This window comes from Pristiophorus japonicus, chromosome 18, assembly GCF_044704955.1.
Source record: "Pristiophorus japonicus isolate sPriJap1 chromosome 18, sPriJap1.hap1, whole genome shotgun sequence".
In the NCBI taxonomy this organism is placed as follows: Eukaryota; Metazoa; Chordata; class Chondrichthyes; family Pristiophoridae; genus Pristiophorus; species Pristiophorus japonicus.
Window position 1 is genome coordinate 38732258 of NC_091994.1, and position 16733 is coordinate 38748990.

Here is a 16733-nt window from a genome sequence, read left to right on the forward strand (position 1 = left end):
TTCTGCATTCATTATAGCATTTTTGCACTGTCAATATTCGTCTTCTCCCCTTCTCAATTGTCCCCAAGCATAGTCAGCATTAAACAAAACACATGTATTTTGAAACCTGTAAAAGAAAAATTAGTACAAAGCATTATAGACTTACCTGGTTATTGAGAAATTGAAACTGAGCAGACTGCCTTCCAAAACAAAAGAAAAGGGAAGCACATAATCTAAGGACGCAATGTTCCAGTATTTAGACAATTTTTTGCTTGGGAAGAAATCATTTCAGTTTTACAACAAACAGAATTGCCAATGACTCACTATAAATGTCAAAATCAAATGAAAATGGGTAGTGCGTCATTTATGCAACCCACATAGCCCAGTGCATTTGTTACACACCCACCCAATTGCCAATCTTAAAATATTTGGAGAAATTACATTTTTCTTTCAGAATTAAAATCAGCCAACAGATCACATCCACAGGTTTCAACTCCATGGGCGCAACAGGTGTTAAGAATCCCCGGTTCTGTTAATACAAACAGTTTCACTAATCATCCTAAAGAATTGTCCTGCTTATCAACAAGGTGCATTGCTCCGTATCAAAAATGCATTTTTGCTGGAACCAGAAACGTTTTTTTTTTTATAAATAGAATTTTAAAATCAGCTCATTAATTTCATTGTACCCTAAATTTAAAAAAAATACCCATACCAGCTCTAATTAAACCAATATTGTGCTTTACCAGATGTACTGCGAAATTAAGAGGGCTAGTTTAATAATTTTCTGAAGTGTAGCAGCCATTTACAGGTACAAGTACTTTTTTGTGCAGAAAGAAGCAACACACCTCTGATGCATATTCCAGATTGCTCACCTTAACTAGCCTACAAGTTTAATTGCTGGTGTTACCCAAGGTACAATCAGGGACAATATGACCATTTACATTAGGAGGCAATTTTTCAAATAAAACACATTTTCAAACTGCTCATTACAACAAATACTAAAATGTACCAACATGAAGATATTTGCCACCGAGTGCAGAGCTCCCACACAAACATACATTGTAAGAGCGATGCGTATTTGCCATTTTTAGACAAAAAACAGTAGGAACAACACAAAAGTGAAAGTGTTAAATTTTAGTTCAGTAAGTAGTTTGAGGCAAGCAATGCCTCAAAGAAAAGATATACATACTCAGAGGAAACAATCCAAAAAACAAGACTTGCAAAGTAATTACACAGAGATGACAGGACAGGTTCGACTAAAATTCTTAGGAACAGGAGTAAGCCATTCAGCACCTCGAGCCCATTCAATTAAGATCATGGCTGATCTGTACCTCAACTCCATTTCGCCACATTTCCTCCTTGATACCTTTACCTAACAAAATCGATCTCAGTTTTGAAATTTCCAATTGAGCCAGTATCAATCCAAGGCCATTTGGGAAGATGGTTCCAGATTTCCAGTATTCTTTGTGTGACAAATTGCTTCCCAATTTCATTTCTAACTGGTCTAGCTGTAATTTTATGATGCCTCAAGTGGAAAACCTACTTCTGGTGAATTCTCCACAAATACTGTTATTCTAATTGAAAACCATGGCATTGTGAATAACTACCTTCCCCAAGGACAAGTGACCATCATCTTCTACAATCGTCGCAGACCCACATTAACAGTAACCCAAAAGAGACATTCATCTTTAATTTGTACTCAGGTTCCAGCATTTCCCATAGAAAGTGCACCATTTCACCATTGGCATTTACTTTACGTAGCACAGATAAGTGATGTAGCTATTTTAATGAGCACCAAAAAGAAACAGCATTACTTCAATTAGTGGAGCCCACCTTGATGTAGGCAAGTTACCTGGTATTATCAGTCTTTGAAATGGTCAAATCAAACCAGACTTCATTGGGGCACAGGTGAGACAGATTAGCATTTCCCATTACAGAGCATGAAGCATTGAAACAGAACATAATTTATGTACCCACCTCCTGTGCACAGGACTCCCTCATGGAGCCCTGCAAGTAAAAATGCTGACCTTACTCTGGAGCAGGAAATGCTATATAGGTTACCTGGTAGTTTTGTGTTGTAGTCGGTGTTGGTTGCGAAACAACTTCTGGTTGCCTCTGTCCATAGCTATAGTCTACCACAGAATGCGCCGTCGGATAGCTTCCATATGCTGCTGAGGTCACTGGTCTCACTGCTTGTGCGGCAGGCACAGGAGCATAAGCTGCAGTGACTGCATGGGCCGTTGGTGGAGCTTGCTGTACGGTGTAACTGGCTGGCGTGGATGGATGTGAATACGCAATGCCAGTGGCGGGCTGTGCACTGATGAAAACAAATCAGCATAAACCAATTAGTCTAAAAGGGAAACAATTTGGCAACTGAAAGATTTTTTTTTTGCCCCATAAAATAAACAAGGAAGAACTTCCTTTATAACTAGCAATTTTATCTTTAGGTCAGGATTGTCCAAACTGTGGCCTGTGGACTACGTGGCCCACAAGTCTGGACAATCCAGCGAACCGAGTTCTATTGGGGCCTGCAGTTCTTACTCGCTAATTTGTCCTGCTCAAGTTTTGCGGTTCTGGAAGTTTGGAAAGGACAGTTCTTTGCACTGTTGTCTCATTGCTGGATAAATGCTAAACCTGAATACTAAAATCTGTTTGTATCAATAGCTTGAGATATATGGAATTTGATAGAAACATTCTATCTTGCCTGCAAGGCTCCTTGGTACTCGCCATGCAGTTCAAGAAAACTAAAAGCTTGGAGAATCCTATTTTATGGTATATTGGTACTGTTTTACCTCTTAAAATATATTACTTCATATTTGTCTGCATTTCCAATATATTTGCCCACTCTCCTAATCAGGCTATGCCCTCCTGCAGGGCTTAAGTCAGTGGCAGCATTCTCACCCGAGTCAAAAGGTTGTGGGTTCAAGTCCCACTCCAGGACTTGAGCACATCACTTAGTTTGACACTTCAGTAAAATACCAAGGAAGTGCTGTCATTATTCAAGTTCTCGGCATTAAATAGATTTAACCTGCCTATTCAGGTGGATATATGAAATTCCATTGCACTTTTTGAAGAAATGTAGGAAGTTATTCCGGTGTCCTGACCAACACTCTTCCCTCGACCAACATCAGAAACAGATCAACTGGTCATTTCCCTCAGTTATTTTCTGTAGGAATTTGCTGTGCACAAACTGGCTGCCTTGTTTGCAGAGAAAAAAGTGACTACATTTCACAACTAATTAATTAGACGTGAAACACCTTATGGAGACATAGTGCTACATAACTGTAAGTTTCTCTCGCAAATACACGATATAGTAACAAAACGTTACAAGGAGATTTAATAGAGGTGCTCAAAATTATGAAGGGTTTTGATAACAGTAAATAATTAGAAACAATTTCTAGTAGCAGAAGGGTCAGTAACCAGAGGACACATATTTAAGGTAATTGGCAAAAGAACCAGAGGCAATAGGAGGAAACCTTTTTTTATAAACGCAGTAAGTTATGATGGTCTGGAATGCACTGGCTGAAAAACTGGTTCACAGACTCAATAATACCATTCAAAATGGAATTGGATAAATACTTGAAGGGGAAAGATCTGCACGACAATGGGGAGGAGACAGGATAATGGGACTAATTGGATAGCTCTGTCAAAGAGCCAGCATAGGCACGATGGGCCGATTGGCCACCTTCTGTGCTGCATCATTCTACGATTCTGAAAATAGAAAAAGCTGGAGGCACAGATCAGTCAGCACCTGTGTAGTGAACAGGCAGTTGATGCTTCTGGCTGGTACACAGAACGTTAACTCGTCTTCTCTCATCGCTGATGCCGATTGATGAGTACATGTCACATCAGTGACACTAGTTAACACTCGAGTAACAAATGAACTCCAAACTGAATAGCAAAAGGCTCAGATTTTCACACTTGCAACATAATTAGTTCACGGGGTAACAAATGAAATTAAGAACGAAGCTCACACTAGTATACTGTAAATCAGGAAATTGTCAAGAAGGCCTTACTTTTGCACAGCTCATCCGCCGTTTCATAGAATCACAGAATGATACGGCACAGGAGGCCGCCATTCGGCCCACCGTGCCTGCGCCAACTCTGAAAGAGCTAGCCAGTTAGGCCCACTCCTCTTATCTTTCCCCAAATCCCTGCAAATCTTTCTACTTCAAGTATTTATCAAATTCCCTTGTGAAAGTTATTGTTGAATCTACTTCCTCCACCCTTTCAGGCAATGCATTCCAAATCATAACTTTTGTTGCAAAAATTAAACCCCACAAATGTCATTGTCACATTCACGAATAAAGCGGTAAAAAGATGCCTCGGTGTGGAATTAAACCCATGTGAAATTGTCATTAAGCCCGCTCATGCCAAAATTCTTCTGTGTGAAAATTATCCAATTTATAGTATGACAGAAATCAGTAATACAGCTGAAAACTGCACAGATTAGTTGGCAAAAAGATTTGGGCAGCTCTACTTTTCTATGGGGGAAGTTACTCTTGACTGATCAAAGGTGCGCAGGTGTCAAGAATTATTGGTAACGCATCGAAAACCATCTGGATAGTTAAGCACATTCCTTCATATTTTCCATAATTTTATTTTTTCCTTGGCACGTTTTTTTATTTTTCCTTCATCAAGACAAGAATTCCCTTGAATAAAAATATTTTGATTAAACACAGACTTTCAAATGCTCATCCACCGGACCAAACGTTATGATTATTTTCTGATAGTGCAGTGCAGGTTAGAACACATCTTGTGAACTGTATCCCAGTGACTTTTTCTTCCTGCCCCACTGAACCCAAGAACACTCTGTAAACCGACGATGAAAAAATGTCAACATAGAATTGACATACTGCAGGAGAACTCATTTTTCTTCATACGTGTACACAAATAGAATCTCCTCTTCCCACTGACTATCCACCTCACAGGGGTCCAGGAAAATCAGAGCAGCACCTTGCAACACATCTGCAGATGCTTTTCTAACAGCAATCAATGAACGCTGCTGGCAAGCCAGCAATAGAGCCCCAACCTTGATCAGTGTAGCTTCATGCAAGTTTACTTCAAGTTGGTTATAGGACATCACAATCAACAGGGGCTGCAGGACAGAGCTCAGCAATAGGGAAAGGGCAGGGGTGTGGGACTAGCTGAAGTGCTCGAGAGAGAGAGAGAGAGAGAGAGAGAGAGAGAGAGGGGGGGAGGAGCTGGCATGGGCTCGACGGGCTGAATTATCTCCTCCTGTGCTGTAACCATTCTATGACTCTATACATCATTACCTGCCTGACTTGCACCTTGTTGCACTCGCTGAGGTCCCGGAATTTCAGGGTCCCTAGCCTGCTGTGCAAAAAAAAATCTCAATTTTCCCAAAACTGTTTCTAACAGGTCTACAAGAGAGTGGAGGCACAGTATAGTTTTACAGGATTTTACAATTTAGCAGCATTTAGATTTTTTTTTAAAACAAAGGCCTCCAAACTATGAGCCGGCTCAAGTCATGATCCAATTCTGATACAGGTTCGATCTCCAAAATCCGGAGTTCTGGAATCCAGACACCGGGCTCATCCGTGACGGGGTCGTCCGAAAAGCGGACGATATCTGGACCCCCCCCGCCCCCCCCCCTCAGCGAACCTACCTCGCCCGCCCCGACCTCACCCTGCCCGACTTAGCCCCACCCACCCCTCCCCTCCCTCCCTCCCACCTCGGCTGTCCGCCCCCACCTACCTCGGGCCAAACAAGGAACTCCTCCATGGCGGTGGGCACCATCCGATCAGGTCCTCTTCGGCGGGGCCCTCGCGAACAACTCCATGGCGGCGAGGTCCCGTCCGAACACTCGAACAACTCATCGACGAGCACCCAGACATTCCGAAATCCGGAAATACCCGAACCCGGATTCGTGACGTCAGAAAGACGTTCCAAAATCCGGCAAAACGCAAAATCCGGAATGGCCTCGGTCCCAAGGGTTCCGGATTCAGGGCGCTGCACCTGTATAACTAAGTTAATCCGGCTCAGGGTACCAAGAAGAAAGCTGGAGAACCGGGGGGATAAATGGTCTCCACAGAACCTACACCAGTAATCTTACATTTTGCAGAGCCATCAACAGTCAATGGGAGCAGGGGGAAGAGGAGGAGAGTGACTAAATAGTAATTCAGAGACTAAAGCAGAATAAGATAGCTACGGCAAAGTAGGGAAGAGTCAGCAATTGACAAATAAAGCAATCATGTGGGAGAAACCGAGGGGGATTTGGGGAAAGCAGAGACAAAAAAATCAGGCTGAAACAAGAACCAAAAAAGAAAATGTTTCTAATATATTACAATGATGCACCATCATGTCCAAAATAATGGAAATTGCACCAATAGTCAAAGTCAAACAATTCTCATGCCCCATGAGAATTAAGTCAAAAAAAAAATCAAGAATCATGGTGGTACAGGATTAATCCAGAGCAAAGTTATCCTGGAGCATCTAAGTTTAGTGGGAATGTTTTAATCCACCCGCAGGTAGCCAGCTTTCAAAGAATAGTGCTTAAATACATCTCACTGCCCAGTCCCAACTCACAGTACCTTCCAATGCTCAGTGTGGGTACCAAAGTCACACACTCAAACACCAAACTAGAGACTTCTCTGAGAAGCTAGCTACCTTATGAGTATGAGTGTTAATATAAGTTTATATTTTGCAAAAAAACAATAAAGCCATTAATAGGCCTTAGGCTGAAGTGTTAGTTCATGTTTATCCTGGAAAAGACAGGTATCACCCATGCCCCAAAATAGAAACATTTCTATAGTAACACAATGGTTTTCACTTCCCAGACTTCATTAATATATTTATAAAAAGAGGTAATGTACTGTGAATTACATATTATACTTTTGAGGTACATTGGAGTTTTCAGAATCACCCAGACTCTCTGAAGAGAACAACCCAAAAACAACCACTGACCGAGGAACCATCTAACCCTGTTGCATTCTACGTCCTCAGACAGTGAAAAGCACTCACAGCAATACATTTTGACCGTGCAAATTTGGATTATGTCTGGAGAATAATTTGAGCTGCATAACAGTACAGTAATGGGAATAACGTGAGGTAATGAATTAATAGCACCCACCACACATGAAATGTACAACATAAAAGTGTACTTTTCCCAATATTTGTACCAATATCGATCATTTGAAACCACTATATTCTCAACTTTTTCATTGTATATTTTTAATTTTCTTCCTTTACTGGTATGTTTTGTTTTCTCCCTTCTAATCCCCACCCTCCACATCATGGGCTCAATTTTCCCCAGTGATTTGCGCCATTTTTTTGGCGCGTGGTGCTTTCTTTGGCCCAAGTTAGAAAATACAAGTTTTCCCAATCAATTTGCACCAGCGTTACTCAAGTTAGTTACAATTTTTTTAGGTTTGTTTTTTTTTGAGCCAAAGGAGGTGTAAACTGCCACCTGCGTCAATTCTGGCCATGTTAGGCAAGTTTGGCCAGCTCAGAGTTACTCCAGTTCTTCTTAGGCTGGCGTATGTGGCCTCTGTAGAAAAATCTTCTGGTGAGTAAAGAAAATCGACACAGGTAAGTAAATCAGTGCAGCAGGTCCTCGGGCAGCAGCAGGAGGAGAGGTAGGAGAGAGTGGGGGAGGGAAGCCTTTTGGGTATAGTTAGGTGCGGGGACCGAGAGGGAGGAGGCCTTCGGCCTGGGACAAGCGCCGGGAGGCCATTCGGCCAGGGTAGGTGCGGGGACTGGGAGGACTTTCGGCCAGGGATAGGAGCGGGGACCTGCATTTGGGGGGGGGGGGGAGACGGGGACTTTAATCAGTTAATGGAGGCAAGTTGCTGCAATGTTTAATGTGCTTGGTAAGTTGCTGTAACATGCTTGTGCTTGGTTGCCGTGAGCTGGCTGTGTCACTTTTCAGCCTCACTGTGTCCCTGGTTACCGTGGCAACCCGATCTTTTTGGCGTAGATCAAGGCTCCACCCCCAAAACTAAACGACAGGCTCGGCAGCACCAAAATGAAGAAATCACATGGGGAAACTGGGAAGATTTTTTTTTGCATATTTGGACCCCAAAAAAACAGGCGTAACTCTTCAAGTACGCCAAAAAACAGCTTTGGGCAAATTTGAGCCCCATATCCTATAGGTTGACGCATCTGAAAGACTTTGCAACCTTCTTATTCTCATTAAATGCAACAATTTCTCAATTCCAGAGAAGGAACACTGGAATTATCAGACTCCCTTCCCTCCCACATATTAAATTCTGTTTTTAGCTCATAACCCATACACATTCATATTAAAACTTGTGCAAATTCTTCACAATTGCTCCTCCCCCTCCCGTGACGTTTGGTGAATTGAGTTCAAGATTCACCAACCAGAAACACAATCAATTGGGCTAGTCAACAACCTCTGAATACCACTCACTCAGCCCCACATAATTGTCCAGTGCACAAAGGGAATTTGAAGCAGAAACTGCAAACCTATCCTACAAGCAGCAGATATATAGCATTCCCCCCCCCCCCAAAAAAAAAAAATTAGCCAATCTCTGCAAATTTCATTTTGATTCCCCTTCATCATTTCCTATTAGGCACATGAAATGCTTTGCGGGTACTGCACAAACCAAAGTCAGAAATAGATATTAGATCAGAAAACCACGAGCTGAAAAGATGAAACAAAGTCAACATGGATTTATGAAAGGAAAATCATGTTTGACAAACCTACTGGAGTTTTTTGAGGATGTAACTGATAGAATAGATAAGGGAGAACCAGTGGATGTAGTGTATTTGAATTTTCAGAAGGCCTTTGATAAAGTCCCACACAAGAGGTTATTGTGCAAAATTAAAGCACGTAGGATTGGGGGTAATCTATTGGCATGGATTGAAAATTGGTTAACTGACAGGAAACAGAGAATAGGAATAAAAGGGTCTTTTTCAGGATGGCGGGCAGTGACTAGTGGGGTACCACAGGGATCTGTGCTTTGGCCCCAGCTATTCACAATATATGGAACTAAATGTAATATTTTCAAGTTTGCTGACGACACAAAACTAGGTGGGATTGTGAGTTGTGAGGAGGATGCAATGAGGCTGCAAGGCGATTTAGACAGGTTGAGTGAGTGGGCAAACACATGGCAGCTGCAGTATAATGTGGATAAATGTGAAGTTATCCACTTTGGTAGGAAAAACATAAAGACAAAGTATTATTTAAATGGTGATGGCTTGGGAAGTGTCGATGTATGGAGGGACCTGGGTGTCCTTGTACATCAGTCATTGAAAGCAAACGTGTAGGTGTAGCAAGCAGTTAGGAAGGCAAATGGTATGTTGGCCTTCATTGCAAGAGGATTTGAGTGCAGGAGCAAGGATGTCTTACTACAGTTATATAGTGCCTTGGTGAGACAGCAACTGGAGTATTGCGTGCAGTTTTGGTCTCCTTACCCAAGAAAGGATATACTTGCCATAGAGGGAGCGCAGCGAAGGTTCACCAGACTGATTCTTGTGATGGCAGGACTGTTGTATGAGGAGAGATTGAGTCGAGTAGGCCTGTATTCACTAGAGTTTAGAAGAATGAGAGGGGATCTCATTGAAACATAAAATTCTGACTGGGTTGGATAGAATGGATGCAGGGAGGATGTTTCCCCTGCTGGGAAGTCCAGAACAAGGAGTCACAGTCTCAGGATACAGGGTAGGAAATTTAGGATAGAGATGAGGAGAAATTTTTTCACTCAGAGGGTGGTGAACCTGTGTAATTCTCTACCACAGAAGGCTGTGGAGGCCAAGTCACTGAATATATTTAAGAGGGAGATTAGATAGATTTCTAGAAACAAAAGGCATCAAGGGGTAAGGGGAAAAAGCAGGAATATGGTGTTGAGATAGAGGATCAGCCATGATCATATTGAATGGCGGTGCTGACTCGAAGGGCCAAATGGCCTACTACTGCTCCTATTTTCTATGCGCCAGTGTCAAAAAATGTGCATTCTAAATTTGCAAGGCTATGGGAAAAGGGTGAGGGTGTGGGACTACCTGAAGTGCTCTTGCAGAGAGCTGGCACAGAATTGACGGGCTAAATGGCCTCCTTCTGTGCTGTAACCATTCTATGTGCTAATCTCAATTTTAAAATCAATTTACAGCACATGACTTATAATATTGAAGTAAATGTCAGCTTGCCAGTAATGCCAAAGAGGTTTATGCAGTTTTTTCTATTGTGTTGTTTAGATTTTTAATTTTTTTGCCATGCATCAAGTATTAGCTCCTAAACACAGACTGTTTAGATTTCCCGCCATGGATAATTAAACATACAAATGCATTAAAAAAGTTTCCTTGAAGTTATTCACATGATTGCAAAACAAAGATATCCTCTGTTCTGACAGGAGGGATTGCGAGCATAAAAGCTTTCGCTAACCAATCAAAAAATGTAGGGGTTATGAAAATGTGAGAAAACTGGATAGGCAACAAAAAGTGTAAATGGGTGGATCCAAATGTCCCATAGAAAATGAAATTAAGTAGGAAAAAAAACAAGGACAGATTTTCAGCACCAGAATCTTTCTGGTATTATACATTGGGTTGTGAATCACAAGATGAAGCATGCTGTAAACCGAAAGATGACACTAGACAGACAGATTTCCTCCGGTTTCTAGGTTAACAATATAAAAGGGTCCTGAAACAACAGGTTTCCGATTACACCAGAAATAGCGCTGAAATGTTTTACCCGCAAAGGGCTCTTCGTAACAAGGACAGATGGATCTTTCCAATTGCAGCTGAAGACAAACATTTATCCAGTCACGATCTGCTACCATGGTGGGAACTGTTAGGATTTATACCTGGCTAATTAAATTAGGCAAGACAAGATTCTGTTATGCATAGGATACAATTTAATGGCTAATGCATGCTCTAAAATCAAATTAAAAGGGTCCTCCCAAAATGTGAAAAATTAAAAACTTTTATCTTCAAAGCTCAAGATTATGAGCACTCCAGTTCATTCCACTGGGATTAACATTTGAATGTATTGTTCAGTCAATTTAGAGGTCATTTATAATTACAGAAACTGAATTCACAATGTACAATTGAAGGGACTGTTTGGGAAAGAGGGGTTAGGTGCTGTTCCCTGATCTCAAGGAAATACCAAACCTCACCTTAAAATATTAGTTTGCTGCCACACACCAACTGTCTTTCACAGGAGATACGAACACGGAACACCCAGTCTGTTCGCTCAGGTGGATGTAAAAGATCCTATAGCACTATTCAAAGAACAGCGGGAGTTCGACTAGTATCCTGGCTAACATTTCTCCTTCAACCATCTCAAAAAAAATGATTTGCTGTAGGGCAGCTGCATTTTCCTACATTACAACACTGACTACATTTCAAAAGTACTACATAGACTGGTGTTTTGGGACATCTAGAGATGGTGAAATGTGCTAAACAAATGCAAGATCTTTCTTCCACCTCCACATCCTCAGCTATTCATCTGTAATAGAAGAGATTGGTATGTCCAAAGAAACCTCACTCCTCTGCAATGCAAGCCAGTACTGGAGCTCCAATCTCCAATGCAATGAATGGAACTGCTCTAGGTTATCCACAAGATCGCCATAGCATGTACATCATCAGAGATGGGGTGGGAGGGGTGAGGAAGTATTTGGAACAGAAAGTATTCCATCCGGACTTTCTGTCCCCTTTAAATGGCCTCAGCAAAAAAATATATATAGAAAGCATGTTTTGTGTTTCTGTTCATCCAGCAAGTTATCAAGCCCTTCCATGCAAGATATACAAAATCAAACAAAAATAATTAGATTTTCTCTGATTACAGATGGAGATGGAATATAATGTTGGAAAGTGTGAGGTCATGCACTTTGGCAGAAAAAAAAATCAAAGAGCAAATTATTTAAATGGAGAAAGATTGCAAAGTGCTGCAATACTGCAGGACCTGGGGGTACTTGTGCATGATGCACAAAAGGTTAGTATGCTTACAGCAAGTGATCAGGAAAGCCAATGGAATCTTGGCTTTTATTGCAAAGGGGATGGAGTATAAAAGCAGGAAAGTCTTGCTACAGTTATACAGGGTATTGGTGAGGCCACACCTGGAACACTGCGTGCAGTTTTGATTTCCATATTTACGAAAGGATATACTTGCTTTGGAGGCAGTTCAGAGAAGGTTCATTATGTTGATTCTGGAGATGAGGAAAGGTCGAGTAGGTTGGGCCTCTACTCATTGGAATTCAGAAGTGATCTAATCGAAACGTATAAGATTATGAGGGGGCTTGACAAGATGGATGCAGAGAAAATGTTTCCACTGATGGGGGAGACTAGAACTAGGGGGCATGATCTTAGAATAAGGGGCCGTCCATTTAAAACTGAGATGAGGAGAAATTTCTTCTCAGAGGGTTGTGGATCGGTGGAATTTGCTGCCTCAGAGAGCTGTGGAAGCTGGGACATTGTCTTAATTTTATTCAGAGATCAACAGTTTCTTAAGCGATAAGGGAATAAGGGGTTATGGGGAGCGAGCAGGAAAGTGGACCCGAGTCCATGGATCGGATCAGCCATTATCGTATTAAATGGCGGAGCAGGCTCAAGATGCCGTATGGCCTACTCCTGCTCCTAGTTCTTATGTTCATGTACATGTACATAGAACGTACAGCACAGCATCAGGCCATTCTCCCCAACTGTTCTATGCTGGTGTTTATGTACCTCACCTTCAGCTTCAGAAGGTACCCAGCTCCAAATGAATAAGTGTAACATCTCCATTCCTAATGCCAAACTCTTGCGGTTAGTACAGTGTAGATTAAGATGCAAGCTCACACTCATTGAAAACTGGATCGAGACTGGCCACTGCATTTCCGAGGATCCATTTCTTGCATCAATCTGTTCAACAATATTCTAACCAGGGCCATTCAATTGCTTGAGCAACAAGTCTCATCAAAACTTTTCATGTTCAAAACTTTTCACGTTTCAAAACATAAAAAACAATACCAACTTAGTTGTCATATTCTTCGACTTGGGAGTCAGCTCAGTTGGTAGCCTCCGAGTCAGAGGTCGTGTGTTCAAGTCCCAACCCAGAAACTTGAGCACATAATCCAGATCGACACTTCAGTGCGGTACTGAAGAAGTTATAGCTGATGTCTTTCGACAAGACAAGACGTTAAACCAAGGCCTCGTCTGCCCTATCTCAAGTGGATGTAAAAGATCGCATGGCACTATTTTGAAGAGCAGGAGTTATCCCTGGTGTCCTGGCCATTATTTATCCCTCAACAAACATTACTAAAACAGATTATCTGGTCATTATTACATTGCTGTTTGTGAGAGCTTGTTGTGCAAAAACTGGCTGTTGCATTTCCTTCATTATAACAGTGACCACTTCAAAAGTACTATAAAACCACATTGGGACGTCCCACGGTTCTGCAAGACACTAAATAAATGCAAGTTCATTCTTTACTTAGAAAAATACGACATGATTATGAAGGAAACAACATTTTAGGGGCTCAAAGCAGATTAAACTATTTGTTTTTAATTGTATTCAAAGCCATTTTTTTGCATGTTTCCTGCATCTGCACTGTTAAAACCAAGACGTTCACCATGGGTATTTTCATGAATTTTACAAAAAGAATTGGCAGAATTTGATTGTTAAAATATCAGAATACTGTCTATTCAAAAACTGGAATTTGACTCAGTCAAAACAGCCTTGGTTATAAATGAGCAGAGCACTGATGGAATACAAAAACAGAGGGGTAATATTAAATTTATATAGAACCTTGGTTAGACCACAAGGAATACTGTGCGCGCAATTCTGCAAAAAAGATACTGAAGCACTGGAATAAGTGCAGAAAAGAGTTACAAGGATGTTAACAGAATTGAGAGGATATAACTATGGAAATATTAAGCAAACTGGAGCTTTTTTCTGTGAAAAAGAGAAGACTGAAGATCTGAGAAGTCTTTAAAATGATGAAAGGGTTCAATAGGGTGGATGTGGACAAAACTGTTTTCATTTGTGGGCAAGTCTAGAACAAGGGGGCAGAAACATTAGATGGCTATTAGGTAAGAAGTATTTAGTAGGAATCTCTCTAGAGTGTTGAGAATGTGGAATTTGATGCCATAGCATAGTTGGGGCCAATAGCATTGACACATTTAAGAGGCGGCTTGATGCATATCAAGAGGGAGAAAGGAATATGATATGGGGCTAGGGTGGGAACAGATAATTAGAGTGGGAGGATGCTCGTGTGGAGTATGAGCATCGATATGGACCAGTTGGGTTAAATGGCCTGTTTCTGTGCCGTAGATTTTATGCAATACTGTACGTGATCCTATACCACTAGTAAAAATTCCAGAATCTCGCATGAACCCTTCCCGAGCCACGCTCTTTCCCCCCGCCCCACCAAAAAATTATGCAATCATCATAAACCATTCGCCCTGTTCTCATTCTTTCCCAGGACCCCAATAATGTGCAGCTCCTTACCTCAGTCTTCCTTTCCTCCTGCAATCTACAGCTAATTTTGGTATCGGCTAACCATAAGACTTATCTTAGAATCTTTCCTACTATCCTGTCCCTGGTGCGATCGCCATTGTGGGCCTTGATCCTTCGCTTAGATGTCTCAACCTTTTCTGGAAAAAAAACTGTCAGCTCTGCCAGGCCTACCATATTTCTTTACAATGAACACTTTTTTCAGTATGGACATTACGCACTGGCAACCTCCTCCAAATTGTGCCCTGGTTAATGCTCATCACATGCCAATGACCAGAAAGTAAAGCAACAAAACATCCATTGTTACTGTTCAGTGTTATCAAGATTTTGGTGTGGTGTCATGGTGAGCATGTAAAATTTTCATATTTTGCCCACTCAGGACTGTGAAAAGCAGCATCTACAGATTCTCTAACGTTTGGAAAGAATACTTTGAACTGTACAACACTAGGGTGAAATACTGATGGTTACAGGTCTGTCACTGGTAGAGTACTTCAGTGAATAAATTAAAAGCATCACAAAAAGTATGTTACACATTGGCATGAGTGCTTTTCTATGGCATATAGGAATCATTGCAACATGCATACCTTTATTCTGCAACTTTAAAACAGTTGTAAAGTAGTTTCTATTTCACAGCTGCATTAAAATTGCAGTATAAATTTGGGTGTCGGGTCCAAGCAAGAAGCAATACAAGACTTCCTAGAGTACTATAACCGACTTGGGTTTAACCATGCAACTCCAGTACAGTATCAGAGTTTGAAAGCGTCCAGGGGATCTGTTTGATCTCCTGGAACTATAGATAGAAGAATAAGACGATACATGGGAATGATTTCCACATAACTGCATCCAAGGATCAGGTAACTGCTACAGGCTGATGGAGCTTTACACAATTTTAGAAATAATTGAAAATGTTTAATTCTAATTCCAAACTTAAAAGAAAGATGGAATTATCAGCACCAAAAAGTATTAGCTTTTTGAAACAAAATTATCAAGCCACTTGAACCAGCTCTCCCCCACCCCCGCGCCATTTCAGATCAATATGCATGCATCACATTTGATAGGTCTGTCACTCAAAAAATTCAATTAAATAAATCAAAGCAATTACATCTGTAACATATTTGGGGGGCGGGGGGGGGGGGGGGGGGGTTAAAATTGTTGAGTTATCCAAATACAACATAGATCAGAAAACAATCTAGAAAATCTTAGTAATTTAATTAGATCTGTGAGGTTATCCACTTGGTGGTAAAAACAGAGAGACAGACTATTATCTGAATGGTGACAGATTAGGAAAAGGAGGTGCAACGAGACCTGGGTGTCATGGTACATCAGTCATTGAAGGTTGGCATGCAGGTACAGCAGGTTGTTAAGAAAGCAAATGGCATGTTGGCCTTCATAGCGAGGGGATTTGAGTACAGGGGCAGGGAGGTGTTGCTACAGTTGTACAGGGCCTTGGTGAGGCCACACCAGGAATATTGTGTACAGTTTTGGTCTCCTAACTTGAGGAAGGACATTCTTGCTATTGAGGGAGTGCAGCGAAGGTTCACCAGACTGATTCCCGGGATGGCGGGACTGACCTATCAAGAAATGTTTAAAATTCTGACGGGTTTAGACAGGTTGGATGCAGGAAGAATGTTCCCAATGTTGGGGAAGTCCAGAACCAGGGGTCACAGTCTAAGGATAAGGGGTAAGCCATTTAGGAACGAGATGAGGAGAAACTTCTTCACCCAGAGAGTGGTGAACCTGTGGAATTCTCTACCACAGAAAGTAGTTGAGGCCAATTCACTAAATATATTCAAAAGGGAGTTAGATTAAGTCCTTACTACTAGGGGGATCAAGGGGTATGGCAAGAAAGCAGGAATGGGGTACTGAAGTTGCATGTTCAGCCATGAACTCACTGAATGGTGGTGCAGGCTAGAAGGGCCGAATGGCCTACTCCTGTACCTATTTTCTATGTTTCTATGTCTATCTTTTGCACCTGTGCATAGGAATATAAGCCTCTATCATAAAGGGGGTGCAGTAAAAAGGAGATGCAATAACTACTTGTATTTATATGGCACTTTTAACAGCGAAACGTTGAAAGGCGCTTCTCAGGAGCATTGAGATTTTTTTTAACAATTTGACACCGAACTGCATAAGTAGAAATTAACGCAGGTGCTTGGTCAAAGAGGTAGGTTTTAAGGAGCGCCTTGAAGGAGGAAAGAGAGGTAGAGAGGTTTAGGCAGGGAATTCCATAGCTTGAGGCCCAAGCAACAGAAACACGGTCACCACTGGTTGAGCGATTATAATCAGGGATGCTCAAGTGGGCAGAGTTAGAGGAGCGTAGACATCTCGGGAGGTTGTGGGGCTA

At 41.6% G+C, this 16733-nt stretch overlaps 1 protein-coding gene across 6 annotated transcripts in view; it reads right to left on the bottom strand.

Annotated features, from left to right (window-relative positions):
- Positions 1-16733, bottom strand: part of zfr2 (zinc finger RNA binding protein 2) — a 65235-nt gene that overhangs the window by 45508 nt on the left and 2994 nt on the right. For 5 of the 6 annotated variants that reach the window (XM_070859902.1, XM_070859901.1, XM_070859899.1 and 2 more), the window contains exon 3: positions 2041-2296. The exons of the other annotated variant lie outside the window; for it this stretch is intronic. In XM_070859902.1, the coding sequence (XP_070716003.1) occupies positions 2041-2296 (256 nt within the window). The remainder of the gene's footprint in view (positions 1-2040; positions 2297-16733) is intronic. 6 annotated transcript variants of the gene reach the window in all.